We start from the raw sequence: 16,414 nt of genomic DNA, 5'->3' as shown, positions 1-16,414 counted from the left end.
AGAAAAAATGATAAAATGTATTAATAACGGAGAAAAATGTGTTATAGTAATTAGTATTGAGAGTGGTGAAAATGTGAAAAAGTATTATACTAGTATTGAGAGTGGTGAAAAAATGAAAAATAAGAATAAATAAAGTATTTTTAGTGGTGGAGTAGTTGTCCAAAAATAGAAAGAAAGAAAGAGGAACTTATTTGGGGGACGTCCCAAAAAAGAAAAAGATAAATTTATTTCAGGGACGAAGAGAGTATTTTTTTTGAATATCAACTCAAAAAAAAAATATCATATAAATAAATTAGAAAATAAATAAAAGAGAAAAGGACAAACACACAAACTCCTAAACATTTTCATTTGGATGGCTTAAAGTTATAAACTCTGATTGGGCTACTTCCGTTTGGGCCTTAATTGATGAGCTGTAGGCGAACATCAAAGTCCAAACCCGTTTGAGTCAGGGTCACCCGACCCGAGAACCCATTTCGTTTTCTTTGAAGCTGCCTTGCTCCACAAGAAGAAGCACTCCGTCTCAAAACATCAAACACCAGAAACAAATTCGTAGTTATTCATCTTCCTTGAAATTAAGGTGAGTCGGGTGCAGATCCACTTAGTTTTTTATAACCATCGAATATAATTAGTAGTTTCATCTCTGTGCAGATAGTTTGCAGCTCTGTTTTTCGGGTCGAAAATGTTTCTCACGAGGTAGAAAAATTGCATTTTGGGTTTCTTCTGTTTGTTCTTCATTTTTATTTTATAGCAATGGTGATTTATTTTATTGTTTGAATTTGTTAAAGGACTGAATATGATAGAGGAGTGAACACTTTTTCTCCTGAAGGCCGATTGTTTCAAGTTGAATATGCTATTGAGGCTATTAAGGTTGTTTTTTTCAGCTCATTATAATTATGGTGATTTTGTTTATTCATACGTTTTTGGGGTTCTGTTTCTGAATTAATAGTTTTTTTTGTTTGTTTGTTTTAGCTGGGATCAACTGCAATTGGTCTTAAGACTAAGGAGGGAGTGGTTCTTGCTGTGGAGAAGCGCATTACTTCACCGCTTCTGGTGTGTATATTATCCATTGTTTGGTTGTTTCCAGTTATGGGTTAGTTTTAATTTGAGCGGATGAATTTATACCCAATTTTGGTGTAGTGGAATCTTAGTTGTTTTTGAGCTCGTTTTGTACTTATTTATTGTTCTATTACTTTATAGGTTGTGATTAGGTTGCATTGCATTACCATAACCGTTAGTGTAACTCCTTCGGCTCTTAATTTCCAATGGCAAGTTTTATCTGACTCCGTGTAATGGTGGAAATTTGTGATACTTGTGCTGTAGCCTCTAGCGTTAGCCATTTTCCCTTTCTTTAGGACTTCTCTTTAGGGTTCATGATAGAAACTGAAAAACATGTTACTGTTATATAAAGGTTCCTATCAATGCTAACTAGAAACTTGTTGCATGTTTTAAATGAATATGACAACATGCAGGAGCCTAGCAGTGTGGAGAAAATCATGGAAATTGATGAGCATATTGGATGTGCCATGAGTGGCTTGATTGCTGATGCACGAACACTAGTTGAACACGCACGAGTTGAAACTCAGGTGCTTTTATCATTCCTTATGATAATAGACTTCGTTGTGTTATTAGTGTGATTACTGATTGGCGCATTGCATCTTCTAGAATCATAGGTTCTCTTATGGTGAGCCGATGACAGTTGAGTCTACGACCCAAGCACTTTGTGATCTTGCTTTGCGATTTGGCGAGGGGGACGAAGAATCTATGGTACTTATCATTGTGATTTCAAGCTAATGTTCATGTGTAACGTACCAGTTACTTCAAGATCATGCACACACACACACGCGCGTGCGCAGACAGATAGCCATCTCTTTGAGACATGAAAAGGCTTGTATCTGAATGCCTAGTTACTCTCTTGCTATAATGTATCTTGAACTCCCTGCAAAGCATGTAGTATGTTTAAATTTTCTGCTGAACACTTGTTCTGGAAGATGCACATATTGGTTCTCTTAGTGGAGCAAACACCATATATGAGTTGTATAAGATTGATACTGATGGCCAAGATGTTCTACAACATTATTCTGTGGAATAGTTCATCGCCACTTGATATTGTGCTCATGGCCAAGCTAAATTTGAAAACAGTTTAGCTTTTATTCTAATTTTGGAGCCTTTTATTTTATGCAGTCAAGACCTTTTGGTGTGTCTCTACTAATTGCTGGTCACGATGAGAATGGTCCTTGCTTGTAAGTGTTTCTTCTCAAATCTGAAGAAAGATATCTTACTGTTACTTCTCATGTATTCCTTACTTGGCCAGCCACCTTGGATGTGATACCAACTTAATTTTGTAATGAATTTCTGTCATTTTACAACCTTGGAGCTTTCTCAATGCTTAGACAGTAAGTATCAGTAGTAATTAGGTGTTGTCTGCATGTAAAATTGCTAAAGCCAAATGGTGGCCAAATTTCTGATTGCGGTACTTATGAACTTAGAAAATGATTGTGCCCATTAAAACTTTAGAAGTATTCAATTTGAAATTGTGATAGATGTGATCGTGGGGAAGATACTTAGATACTTATATCACCTCCAGTATACATTTTCTGTTATTCCTGGCATTCTCTGTGGAGTTTCAATATTTAAACACAACTTGTTTTGCTCACTATGGATGCCTGGTGGTCCTGATTAACTATAACCAGCCCTGAATTTGTTTTGGTAGAATCCGGGTTGCATATTGCCAACATATTTGATAACTCCTACTATTCTAGGCAACACCGGCATCTTATGCAGCCTACTGCTTCTGACGTCGATGTGACCATTCAGTTTTCAAAATCCTAGAGGCATGTTTGATTGAGTAGCATACTGTGAAATAAACAGACTATTATTATTGCACATACTGACTAGCGTAATTCTAGAATCAAATCATCGGAACAAATATATAATCTTTCCAAGTGTAGCTGTTACTTAGATGATATAGTTAATAGTTCTTACAATTTCACTTGGTTTTCGAGAATTGTCAATTTTCCCCTAATAAACAATGGTGACAATCAACACTAATAGAGATTTGAAACTGGTATAGATACTATACGGATCCATCCGGGACATTCTGGCAATGTAATGCAAAAGCCATAGGATCTGGTTCCGAAGGAGCTGACAGCTCTTTGCAAGAGCAGTATAACAAGGTATCTCTACTTGAATATTTATTTCGGAACAATGTCCTTATAACTGTGATATTATTCCTATCCCTGTAATTGTATAACATTTTTGTTTAAATTGACATCTCTATTTGTGTATGTGCATACAGGATCTAACTCTCAAAGAAGCTGAGACCATTGCACTTTCTATTCTTAAGCAGGTTATGGAGGAAAAGGTATGGGTATACTATGGAACTTAGTTTTTATATAATGAATTATTCCATAAGTATGTAACTCGGCTGTATCTTTGATACACGAACTCTCATTCTCACCGAATATCAGGTTACACCCAACAATGTGGATATTGCGAAGGTATCACCAACATATCATCTTTACTCTCCTTCTGAGGTCGAAGCGGTTATCAATCGTCTATGAAAGAGAAGTGTAGCAGTCTATCTTGTGATCGTTTTTAGCAGTGATCTATGTTCCCATCACAGGATTGTTGTATTACTTTTTTAAATGCGTCACCTTATATGGACACCCAACATTCTGTTTGAATTTTAAATCAGCTCCATCCTTTTTGAGGTTTTGTCCACTTGGAGATTATAAACTTTGACAAAAGCTCATAAGTGTTAAATTTTTGTTTTGCTATAATGAAAAATTGCATATTACGTAGGTTGTACTTATATTTATTTATTGAATTGGGTGTGTGAGTATTTTTAAAAAATAATGGCTACAAAATGCCAAATCATTTGTGATATATTCTATCCATTTTATCAATTACTACATACCAATCTTTGAAATTCAATCTTAACGTTTTTAACCTGTATAAATGGGGATCATCAAAACTTTCTTACAATAATAGAACTCTAAATATGACATGTGAAAACAGACCCACACCTCGACAAAAAAGGGAAATATCCTTCATAATTTATGAGTAGAAAAAGTGTTGCTCAAACAATTGAAGCAACAAATTTATTTCATCAAGTTGGTTTATTATTATTACAAAAGGGGGGGGGGGGGGGGGGTGTGCACTGCACTGTATGCATTGGATCAATCACGGAATTCGTTGATGAATGCTTGATGGAAGTCAGTGAGGCGAGTTATGATGGCCGGAATCCTGTCCTCTTGTGGTAGTATTGTACACCTAAAATGCAACGTCCCGGGCGCCTACACAAACAAAAGACGTCGTAAGCTGTTTTGTAGACACAAGCAGCGATAGCGATCAAGTTGGAAGATTACAGTACCTGTCCGAAGCCAGAACCAGGAACAACTACTATCCCCGTGGCATTAAGGAGACGACGAGCATAGAACGTATCAGGGGCCGTCTTAGCAGCTTTTGCGGCTTCTACCGCCTTCTTTGGTAAGTCTATACGTGGAAACAGATACATGGCTCCTTCTGCTCTGTTGCAGCTCACTCCTTCTAAGCTATTTAAGGCATGTTCCAGTTGCTGCGCATTGCAAAGAATCGGTGATTCAAATCTCAAAGAGGAAATTAACCGCATTTTATAACTAGAGTTAAGGTGGCTTACCTGAGCACGCTTAGCCAAGGAGAATAGGATTGCATTTTTCTCTGCTGAATAAGACTCGTAGCATTTGTCTCCAGCCTAAACAGATTGATTACAAAATGAGACAAGAGCACGGTTTGGCTTTCTAGCAAGTGAAACAAGAAACAGTATCTCACCTTTGGTGGGCTCATTACAAGACTTGCAAGAATTTGTCCGGATATGTTGGAACAAAGGTTGACTGATGCCAGTTTGTATATCTGCTCCCTAACCTCGGGGCTAAAACCGGTGATCTCCATGTAACCCCCACGTTTTCCGCATTCTCCGTAATAGCCTGAGGGAGGAGTGAAGAAACCAAATCATATATGATCCTACAACATGCATAAGAATCTTAAAATTATACCTTTGGAGACAGACTGGAAGGAGACCAAGGTAATATCTTTCTCCCCATAACCCATCGACCGGGCAACTTTCTTAAAAGAGTAGAACTTCTTGTCTGGGACATAAACATTTTCCTGGTATACCTGCAATCATCGATCCTCTTAGTATTAACGCCATCTAGAAACCCTAAAACTACTAACTAAACCTAAACGTGGCACTATATTTCTTCACAGGAATGAGACTTTAATCACCTCGTCTGCCAGAAGAACAAGTCCTTCCTTCTTACAGAAATCCACAATTTGCTGTTGGTTGTTTTCAGCCAGAACCTTTAGACAAAGGGTTGACGAATCAATTTTTTTGTAACTAGAGAGACACTATCAGAGTTTCAAGAAGCATAATAAATCAGTAGAGAGATGAAAAGTTGTCATCTTATATAAGTTTACCTGCCCGGTGGGATTGCCAGGATTTATAACCACCAATGCCCGGACACAGATGCCCTTAGATTTGGCTGTTTCGAGCTGTTTCTTAAGCTCTGAGATTTCCAACCCCCATCCTGTTGCTTCATCGAGATAATAGGGGACCTATGGAACATTGTTAGTTAAATTCGTCTGAGAACTTTATTCTGTTAGCTTGAGAAAGATGGTTACAAAGTCAGAAGCTAATTAAAGAAGAGATAAGTGCTAATAAGAGGTAATACGTACGAGAGTGCCTCCATGGAGGGCGATTGAAGCAGAATAAAGAGGGTACTGAGGAATGGGACAGAGAATGCCATCTTTTTCTGACCGTACCAGTAACTGCATCATCATGTGAACCTAAAAAGAAAATGGCAAATTTTATTTAACAGTTTTACTGTATCTCAAGCGTAAAGACTAGGGAAGACATAGTTTTATCTGTACCGCGGGGCTTGCACCATCAGTCAAGAAAATATCATTCGGATCAGCTGGGAATCCATCACGAGCTTCAATTCCAGCAGCAATTGTATCGCGTAATCCTTTGACACCCTAATCATGTAGTTACAGGAAATGTTCGATTTATCTGCTAACAGTCTCAAGATACTATCAAGAATAATGATTCTAGCAAGAGCTTAATGTTACCTGGCTGTGACTATATGCACCAGTTGCTTTTCCAGGAATTTGACTTAAAATCTGAGATGCTCGTTTTATGGAATCAGCACTACAAAATCAACAAGGAGAGAGCAGAAGACGGATTCATTAAAAAGAAACGCCAGAAAATGTATCCACATGGCAAAGGAGCACATGTTTAGCACTTTTCACTAGCCATGAAGGAAGAAAAACAATATGGTTAACAGTGACCTCACATATATCACATGAAGGAAGAAAAACAATATGGTTAATGGTGACATCACATATATCACCAAATATCACTGTCATTTTCAAATCAGAACTAATTTCACGCAATCGTGATGCACACTGATGACTCTCCAACAAACTTTAGCTTATTTAGAGCAACATTCAACTTTAAAATGGAGACCACTTGATCCAATTTCTTCTTTACACGAGCATTTTTTGTTACCTCATTCATTGCCTAGCTTATCGCTACACAATAGTGTCACTCTTTAAGTCCAAGATCATTCTGTCCATCCTCCGGCTTTTATTGGGATTGCTTTAAACATATCCAGAATACATTTTTCTCACATTACTGTAATTAATCCAAGATACACAAGTGAAACCTCGATTACCATCACATTCTCCAGAACTATAGCATACATTTGGAGTAGCAAGAACGTGAAGTCTAACTAGGTGGCAAACAGAAAATCGACACTCTTCTTAATTACAGAATTTTTTGGAATAGTAACAATATGAACTTCAACCAAATACCAAATTCATTAGAACATAATTTCAATACCTAAATAAACTCTGTGTTTCAGATTTATCCAAGAGAGCAGGATGGTCACATAAAGCAAGGACCTGGAAAATCAGAACTCGAGATGTTCAGAATAATCATAAACATCGAACATCTACTGATATCTCACATGGCGATGCATCATCCTCACCTCACGGAAAAAAGTGATTGGCTTCTGGCCAAGGGATTGAGGATTTCCAATATTGCAGTAGAGTATCTACAAAGATAAGTAGAGTATAAGCTTACCTAAAACATTCTCTTTACAAAAATACTAGTTAACAATGGAGTATTATATATAGCAAATGGAAAGTCTACATAAGAAATCAGTACCTCATCGAAAGGATGAGATTTGGGGTTGTTCTTGAGATCTTCTTGCAATTTCTGTTTTAGGAAGCATGTAAGTCTTAACACAACAAAGCACAGAAGCCATATATATAACCTTAGAAATTGTAAAATGATACGATATATTACCTGTGCAAGAATCACGATTTCTCCACGAACTGCATACTCACACTCCAAGACCTTGAGAAGATTTTGGATTGTTAAAAGGAAAATCCATAAAGCAGTAAAGAAATAAAAGCATTAAGTGCATAAAGGTAAGCTCTTGAACTAAATAAAAATGATTACTTGTCAGCAGAAAAAGTGTTTTAAAGAAATAAAAAATCGATCTTGATAGAATATACAGAAAACAGAGTGATGAAATCGCCACTCTCTGGCCCCTCCCAATCATCAGGCAACTCAACACCACTAAATTCAAGAAAACAAATGAAAACCCAAAAGTTGAGACAGAGGTGAAACCATTAAAGAATCGATTCATTTTATTATCTGCGTTGAGTAGTGGATATGTGTATTTAAGATTTTGGTTTCGGTTTTGCATAATTTGTAAGTGACAAAATATTCAAGCGCCATGGACAAGCACCTCATACAACTCACAATGACCCAGATCATGAATCAACAAAAATGGCAAATAAAAACCTCAAATGAAATACTGAAAAAGGGTGTAGAAATCTTACCTTGGGATTGATTGTGTCAACAGTAACAGGAGTGGAAGCCATGGCAGCCAATGAGAAGAGGATTGAGAGAGGCAGTGAAGAAACACGGAGCTGAAGACAAAAGACGAGATTTTTGGACAACAAGTGAGATGCTGCGACACGTTTGAGGTGTGGTCTAAAACATGCGAATCAAATCAGTGGGAAAAGGAATGAATAAAATTGCCTGTTTTATAGAGAATCGGTTGTGAAATGTGACGATGTGAGGGTGAAATTTTTCTGGTCAAATTTGTGGGTTTAAGAAAAAGTAGAAGGATCCTTCAAAATACCAAGAAAAAAAAAAAAAAAAAGGTAAAAGGGGCAGCGGCACAAAAATCGAGATGTATTCGTCTAACTTGTTGTCCAAACAACTGACATAGTATTCTAGAATAAATTCGGAATGGAAGCCATTTCTTGAAAACGGACACCTCCACACTCATATCAATATTATGATGCCCAATGCCCATGTTACATATCTCATTTCGCACGTGACTAACATGCTCCTCTCATGCACATAAACGAAAATACGAATAATTACATGCTACCCCCATCCCAATTAGACAGATTATTTAACATATATAAAGATTAAAAAAATCATCAAAAAAGAAAATTATATAAATAATTTTTTAATTTACAGAGATGAGTTAGATGAGTGTAGATAGTCTTAGGACATCCGAAAAAGAAAAATTGTCATATATAATTGGGACGGTGAAATATTATAGATTATTTCGAATTAACGGTAATGTATAAATTTTCACATATTTTCCATTTTGTCAGATGATGACATTTTTTAATTAATCCGTAGCAAATTTAAAATCTTGTGATTTTTGTGATCACTTGAACTTGTACGTATAATTGAAGACGGTGTTACCTACAAGACCTCTCTATTTTTTATTTGATTAGTATCTGCTGAACATGTGACGTGAAAATTTTGAGAGTGTGATTTTTTAAACAATTTATAAAGTGCTGATTCTAATGACACTATTGTCACTTCTGAAAAAAAATGTAAATTTCAAAATATGTAAAAGTTCATGCATGTGATTTTGTTGAGCTCACGGTTAGAGACTCATTTAGCGTGCTTATTTAGGTTTTAATTAAATTGGGTTTTATACTTTTATATGAATATTATTTAATTACTAGCTTCATAATAAATTGTACGCTATTCATGAATGAACGGAATCCACCCTTAAAGTGGGCATGATATATTATGAATTATAATACTACAAATATATTTCAAGTCAATTTAGAAGTTACAACCTGCATCAAGAATCAGGCTGCTTATTAAGAATTTTTTCTTTTTTCAAATATGTCTGATGGACCTATGAAGGGCTATGGGATCAAAAGTTGAATCGGGCTGCTTATTGTTAAGAAAATTTCTTTTTATCAAATATGTGGCTCTGGCGTCAATTAATTAATCTCAATTCTCAATGTCTATAATACACAATATATATAAATCCGGTGATTAGTATATACCAACCCCATTATTATAGTGAAAATTTGGATCTTTTAACCTCTATAGCTAGTTTATGCGCATTCATAATAGTTAACACAATCGTAATATTATGGCGATGGAAATAAACTACATCATCTAGCACTGCAATTTTTAAAGCACATAGGATAGGATACGGGTAAAAAAACAAAAATTAGTTTAAGGTGATTAATTAAATGTATGATGAAGATGATATTTGGCATCAAGGGATTTCAGATCTGCTTGATAAAGAGCTCAGAACTAAATCGAGAACAAAGTGGGATGAACGGAGAATAAAGATCACGTAGATCTTAATCTATCAAAGATGAGATTCAGAGATAAAGATAGCAGAGCAGAAAGATGAAATCTCTACTCAAATATATAAATAGCAAATCTGAACAGTACACAAAACGACAAATCAGTTTGTTGTGGTTTTAACACGTGATATTTGGCGATTCATACTTCATAGATATACTAATAAAATAACCGTTAAGAGAAGATCTTCATCAACAATGATGTGCCATCATGTCACCTGTTCACACTGAACACGTGAAGATCAGAAAAGACGAGAATACCCTCCGATCCGAATTAAAAGAGCACAGAGCTGAAACGACAAAATTACCCCTCCGAACATAGAAGAGAAACTACCATTCCACCCTTCACATTGTATTCTCTATAAGTAGTGTTTTATTTCTTTTGCAAATGTAAGTTCTCTCAATTTTACTATAGGGAAATGTTGAGCATTTGAATTTTTGTTATAATTCTGGTGTTCTTACTTATTTTTTCGTAAAATGAATACACCTCAAGTCTATTTTAGCATAATTTCTCATATATTTGCTATTGAGGATAAAAACCCTACTCAACAATGTAGAAAATGTTGTTAAAAAAAAAAAGCAACTTAAATTGAAAGTGAATATAAGCCAGAGCCATCTTACAAAAATATAGTACTTCGTTCGTCTATAAAAATAAGTTTTTTTTTTTTTCATTTTAATTTGTCAATAACAAGTGTGGTGTTTCATTCTCAAAAAAAAATAAGTGTGGTGTTTCATCAATAGAAAACAAGTGTCGCTATCTGCTTTAAAACTAATATTAAAAAAAAAAAAGTAGAATATGCTGAAGGTACAATTAAACCGCAATATGAAAAAAAAAAAAAAAAAAAAAGATTCACAAGCGCGTAACTACCAAATATATGGCCCAATTGTAAACAACAAAAAAGAAGAGAAAAAATGAACCACAAATAATAAATTTGAAAAAAAGAAGGAAGAATGTGGAGTTTTACAAAGAAAATTAATATAGTAGTATTTCAAAGGACATGTATGTATATGAAAAATTAAGGTCTATTTGACACGTGTAAATCGAGCAGCTAAGTTGATTGAAAGGCCACATTCGTTGCAGGCAACCAAGATGGTCCTTGAATCAAGGACTCCACATTATATTTGGAGGCCTCGGCCGGGGTCATCGCGGGCTTATATCCAGCCCACGTGACCCGATTGGCCGTATCCGAACCCAAACCCGTATTGTGATACTCTCCGTAGAAAATGGAGGCGGGTGGATCCACATCTGCAACCCACGAAATCCAGCCCTTGGGATTCAAGAATCCAGCAGCAATGCTAGTTTCCATTATAACTGTAGTTGAGAAATCTTTCCAGGGACGGCCCAGATACGTTTGGGCTGTGAGGGTGCCCAGTGGGCTAATCGTAGAGCGTTGGATGGAAATCCCAGTGTTCTGATTCGGATCCTTCTTCCCCTGGGCAGTGATTGTGACAAACTGATTGGGCATGGGCTGCCTAGGCTGAATGTTGCAGCCTTGGAACACCACCCCGGCGTTGCCGAAGATGAAGTCGATGGTGCCCGTGACGTCGCAGTCGCGGTAGAATTGGCGGTTGGAGTGTGCGTAGAGGGTGTCTTGGAAGGCGTCGAACGAGCACCGGTAGTAGACCGACTCGTCCGACCCCGACCGGAAGGCCACGGCCTGGTGCTTCTCAGCCCCGGCCGTGTTCTTGAACGTCATGTCCCGAGCAATGAATCCTTTTCCGGCGATTGCTGCGGATTCGGTAATTAGACACTCGATGTCATGTATATATTTATGATGTGATAACGATAGAATATCACTCCTGCACCTATATATGTATTGTCACATCTTATTCTATTGACTGGAATTATTCAATGCCTAACTAGTAACCAACATGTCTTTATTATTCTGGCACCCCACTTGGGCTATTTGTTAACAACATTAATTAACTCAGCTAGACATCAAATGCAACAATGTATGGAATATTTGTGAAGTAAAAGTTTTTCCTATTCCAACGTTATAATAATATATGGGCAACAATGTCATAACGTTCCACAAGATCAACTACTAAAGTGTAGCTTGGATTGTAAGACGCTTCTCTACTAGCTATAGGAAAAATGCAAACTATTATTGATTCTCCTTTCAAAAAAGAGAAGAAAAAATATCAACTACTATAAAGCAATTTATTAGACGATAATATTAATGACCGTACGTATAGCATGAATCAATAAGTACAATGTTCACTGCAAATTTCACATAACTTTTAAAATGTAAGTATTACAATTACGCCATTTTTAACATTTTTCCAATTACTTTCCCAAATTTTTAACATTATAATTACTGCGACTTTTTTATTGGTGAAAACGATATTGTTGTAGTTGTATACTCCTATTAACCTTAAATAAAACAAAAAATGGAAGCCGTGCCTAAAACGGTGAGTGCTAAAATGATGCACATGGTGGGACTAAAACTACTGATTTTGGAAAAAACATTTAGGTGCCTGGAGAACATTTGTGCAAGAAATCACATGGGACTTTGATCATCACTATGTTGTCTACTTGTGGTGGAGGCATATCCTACATTTTCATTTCTGAGAAACTCAACAATTTTCACTTCACATTTATTAATACATGTAATTATGTATATTTCATTTCGTATTTTGTTTCAAAGTGGATTCCAGTTCACATGCAAGAGCTTTCATTTCGTATTTTAATTAATGCACGGATGTGTTATTAAGTCGAACACGTGGTGAAGTAAATTTGCATTAATAAACTTACCAAACGTCGCCGTGGAGAAAGTCGGAGTTCCGTCGACGAAATTCCTGCTGCCGGAAATAATGGTGACGCCTTTGCCGTCGCCGTAAATCATGACATTCCAGCAAGATTTGTCCATGTCGATATGCTCCACGTATTCTCCGGCCTTCACGTATATCACAAACCTCGCCGCGCTCTTCTTCGGCACCCGAGCCACCGCCTCCGCCACGCTCTTCACATCCCCGCTGCCGTCCGCCGCCACCGTCACGTTCGGCGTCGGCCGGATCTCCTGCAGCAGCCGCCTGTCCCCCGCCCTCACCCACTCCGGGAATCCCGACTCCCCCAGCAGCCGCCTCCTAACCGGAATCTTAAAATCCCCAATCACGGCAACGATCTTCGTGGCGATGGCCAAGCTGTTGCTCGCGAACTCCGTCGAGTTCTTCATCAGCAGCCTGATTTCGTCGGTGATGGTGGCGTTCGCCTCCTCCAGCGCGTCGAGGCACGTCTCCTGGTCCGTGGCGGTGGCGCTCAGCCACGTCCGCAGGTCGTCGATGCGGGAGGCCAGCTTCCCGCCGCCGTGCACGGCGGAGATCGTGTCGTTGAGCGACTCGACGGCGTCGTTTAGCACCGCGCCGCAGACGTTTAGGGCTTCTTTCTCCAGCTTGTTCTCCGTCCTGTTGGCGTAAAGGCTGGGAAAATTAGCGATTTTCTTCAGAGAATCCATCACCACCATTAACGAAACCTCGAAGATTTTTGCCGGATTTGTTGAGTTTGAGGACTCCAAACTCGCGATGCATGACTCCTTAAACTGAGTGACGCCGCAGATGGACTTGACGGCCGCCACCTGAGCCGCCGCGACGTCGCCGGAATCTTTCTTGCTATTTTTGTGAGCCAAAGTTCCGGCTACGATTCCGATTATGAGAAGGACTAGTAGAAGTAGCGAAATGGAGAGGATGATTGCACGTTTTCGCGATTTTCTTCTGAATGCGGCTTCTTCGAGCTCGTCTACCTTGCCGTAGCCTTTGAAGGAGTTGACGGAATCCATCGCCGGCTACGATATGCCGGAGTTATTACAGATTGAGGAATAAGAGGTTTTTAGTTGTCTCAGATTTTGGGAGGCTTTTCTTTTTTGTGTTGGTTTTGCTTTAACATCTATTTATAGAAGTATATACTACATGGTATAGGGTGAATTCCATTTGTTAGTCAGTATATTATGCAATTTAATGCAACGATGATTGAGATCGTGTGTATTTTATGTTTTATTTTGTGTCTCACTTTCAATTTTTATTATTTTTTTACATATTTATTCTCTAATTTTAATTCTCTGTGTTTTAATTTAATTTTGTGATTATTAACTATGGTTTATTCGGATTTATTCCATCTCATTAGGATGTATAATTATTTTTTATTATTCAATTTAACTTTTATTAGTTAATAATAGGTTGATAATTAAATTCAAAGTTATGGTATATAAGTTTTAAAATTTTAATTTTTTGAAATAAAAATTAAATACAATTCATAACATTATAATAATTTTTATTTTTATAAAAACTATTATTAAAATAATGGATATAATTGTGAAACATAATGATACACACAAAATTGTGGGACACTGGATCTCATCATCAGGACTTTTGGTCGGAAATTGTTTTCTCGACACGATAAGTGTATGGATATTTTAAAACTATAAATATAATGCTCCCTAGCTCCGTCTCACAAAAACATGAATATTTTGTCATTTTGGGGCGTCTCACAAAAACATGAACATTTCTATTTTGATACACTATTCCACCACAATCCTTTTATTTTTCATAAAGTGGGACCCATTTTTCACTCACAAGTCACAATATATATATACACACACTTTTCTCTAACATTTCTTAAAACTCCTGCCACTTATAAATGTTCATGTTTTTATGAGACGAATGAAGTATGATATAAGATTTATTTATTTATAAATATTGATCAAGATACGATTATGGATCAGATATCTGTAACTAAATAAGTAGCCGGTGTTAAATATTTTTTAGATATAAGATATAGTATGTTATATGATTATAAATTGAAATATTAAATAGAATTAATTCCATCTAAATACATGAAATTTATTCAAATTTTTATTTTTAATTATTCTTATTTTCCTGGTAAAAGAATACATAAATTTTTATTTTTTTGAAGTTTATCCTGAATTAGAATTTTAATCGCACTTAATACTACGTAAAGGTTAAAAATTAACTACTTGGCAATTTAGAAATCAAAACTCTATTTGATCTACATGCCAAAACTAATCTCTTGACTATAATTTATCAGTTCGTCAATTCTATCAAACAAATCTATTTGCTATAGAACTATTATGTGGCGAAGAGAATCAATTATGGTATGATGATTTAAAGGGAGTTCCGACTTCTAAATTTTCATGTAATTAAATTTTTCATTGTGTGATCAAAAAGTTTAATTCAGATAGAATTTCAATATATTAAAGGCTCATTTATTTTTTGCCAAAGGAAATTAAAACTAGTAAAATTTATATATGTATGCTTGATGTATTTATAGACTATTAACCTTATTAAATAGTAACAAGATACTACAAGACTAGAATATAATAATGTAGGAAACACTTTGATGTACGTGGGTGTCTGTTTTACTTTTAAATTTCTATACATTATATTAAGATTGCAATTTTAGATCATTAGATGTTTGGGCTTTATTCCCTTATTCTTTTACCGATCTAAAAGACTTAGGGGGGTGTATTCGTTGTGGATTTCCACAGACTTTAAAAAGTCTATGGAATTTAAATTCCATGGAATTCACATAGATTCCAGACGACTTTCAAAGAATTCGTGGTTGGATTTCACCCCGATTTTCACTGATTTTCGAAGAATTTAGGGGATAATTCTGGAATTGAAATCCATGATGCCAACGCCCGCTGAGTCCCAGCACCGCTGGAAACCCAGCGACCGCTGGGAATCCAGCGAGCACTGGAAACCAAAAAGGCATCATGGAAACCCAGTGTTGAGCAATGCATTGGGCACCAAAACGGCACAGCAACTGAGAGGTGAGGGGTGCGCCGGGGCGGTCCCGGAGGAGTCGGGGAGAGGAGAGATGGTGCGGCGCTCACACTGCGCTGGGGGACTGTGGGCCTGCGGCGGCGGCGGCGGCAACGGCGTGGCGAGAGACACGGAGCGCGTAGAGAGAGAGAGGCAGAGAATTCAGACTCGCTCGAATCCAGCATATGCTGGAATCCAGCATATGTTGGATTCCAGCATATGCTGGACTCTCTCAAGCCGCGGGCGCTGGAACTCAGCGCTCGCTTAAAATTTCATGGATTTCAATTCTCGTGGTTCTTGGCCGGATTTCGTCGTGTGTATTTTTTGGATGAAATCCATGAAAGTCATTCCAGATTTTAAGTCAATGGAATAACGAATACACCTAGATTTGTATGGATTTTAAAAAGTCTGAAACGAATACACCCAGATTTATATGGACTTTTAAAAGTCTTAAACGAATACACCCAGATTTCTGCAGACTTTTAAAAGTCTGGAACGAATACACCCAGACTTTTAAAATCCATAGAAATCTATTAAAATCCACAACGAATACACCCCCCTTAGTTTGAAATATTTCGATCCAATCAGATCCGGGTTGTTTTAGTTAATAATATTATTTAATGTTCTTTATGTATATTAATAATATTAAATAGAAACCCATTTAAGAAAAATCTTCTATGATTTTCAAGAACATAGCACCCACGCTCTTCCAAAGATGATTAGGGATACATGATTTCACAATTAATTGATGGATTGGAAGCACGTTCGACTCATATACAAATGAAAAGCAAATTGAACAAAATATATTATACGCAATATCTTCATTTTATTTTTGTTTTTTGGGATACGACCTCTCCCAAAATTAAATTCTAAGACGCGCTAATGTAAGTTGCAGGGCTTTTGAAATGGTAAGGGTTTGACCAAGTCGTCCACAGTTATACTTCAGTAGCTA

At 36.9% G+C, this 16,414-nt stretch overlaps 3 protein-coding genes across 3 annotated transcripts; 1 reads left to right on the top strand and 2 right to left on the bottom strand.

Moving 5' to 3' along the window:
* Positions 1 to 394: 394 nt before the first annotated feature.
* LOC131013081 (proteasome subunit alpha type-5) lies at positions 395 to 3,800 on the top strand. Its single transcript, XM_057941083.1, has 10 exons — positions 395 to 577; positions 649 to 693; positions 786 to 867; positions 970 to 1,050; positions 1,470 to 1,583; positions 1,663 to 1,764; positions 2,182 to 2,240; positions 3,071 to 3,173; positions 3,296 to 3,361; positions 3,468 to 3,800. The coding sequence occupies exons 2-10, from the start codon at positions 680 to 682 to the stop codon at positions 3,558 to 3,560; spliced, it is 714 nt and encodes a 237-aa protein (XP_057797066.1). The 5' UTR covers positions 395 to 577; positions 649 to 679; the 3' UTR covers positions 3,561 to 3,800.
* A 232-nt stretch (positions 3,801 to 4,032) lies between these two features.
* On the bottom strand, positions 4,033 to 8,322 carry LOC131013080 (alanine aminotransferase 2, mitochondrial-like). Its single transcript, XM_057941082.1, has 15 exons — positions 7,888 to 8,322; positions 7,346 to 7,396; positions 7,205 to 7,255; positions 7,026 to 7,091; positions 6,878 to 6,939; positions 6,106 to 6,184; positions 5,908 to 6,012; positions 5,713 to 5,823; positions 5,455 to 5,592; positions 5,263 to 5,337; positions 5,034 to 5,154; positions 4,810 to 4,964; positions 4,658 to 4,732; positions 4,373 to 4,576; positions 4,033 to 4,295 (listed from the first exon to the last, which is right to left on the bottom strand). The coding sequence occupies exons 1-15, from the start codon at positions 7,927 to 7,929 to the stop codon at positions 4,179 to 4,181; spliced, it is 1,452 nt and encodes a 483-aa protein (XP_057797065.1). The 5' UTR covers positions 7,930 to 8,322; the 3' UTR covers positions 4,033 to 4,178.
* A 2,275-nt stretch (positions 8,323 to 10,597) lies between these two features.
* LOC131013079 (pectinesterase 1-like) lies at positions 10,598 to 13,671 on the bottom strand. Its single transcript, XM_057941081.1, has 2 exons — positions 12,440 to 13,671; positions 10,598 to 11,413 (listed from the first exon to the last, which is right to left on the bottom strand). The coding sequence occupies exons 1-2, from the start codon at positions 13,458 to 13,460 to the stop codon at positions 10,734 to 10,736; spliced, it is 1,701 nt and encodes a 566-aa protein (XP_057797064.1). The 5' UTR covers positions 13,461 to 13,671; the 3' UTR covers positions 10,598 to 10,733.
* Positions 13,672 to 16,414: the final 2,743 nt, after the last annotated feature.

Source organism: Salvia miltiorrhiza, chromosome 2 (assembly GCF_028751815.1).
Source record: "Salvia miltiorrhiza cultivar Shanhuang (shh) chromosome 2, IMPLAD_Smil_shh, whole genome shotgun sequence".
Taxonomy (NCBI): domain Eukaryota; kingdom Viridiplantae; phylum Streptophyta; class Magnoliopsida; order Lamiales; family Lamiaceae; genus Salvia; species Salvia miltiorrhiza.
The sequence above is the reverse complement of the archived record's forward strand: the minus strand, read 5'-3'. Positions and strand labels throughout refer to the sequence as shown.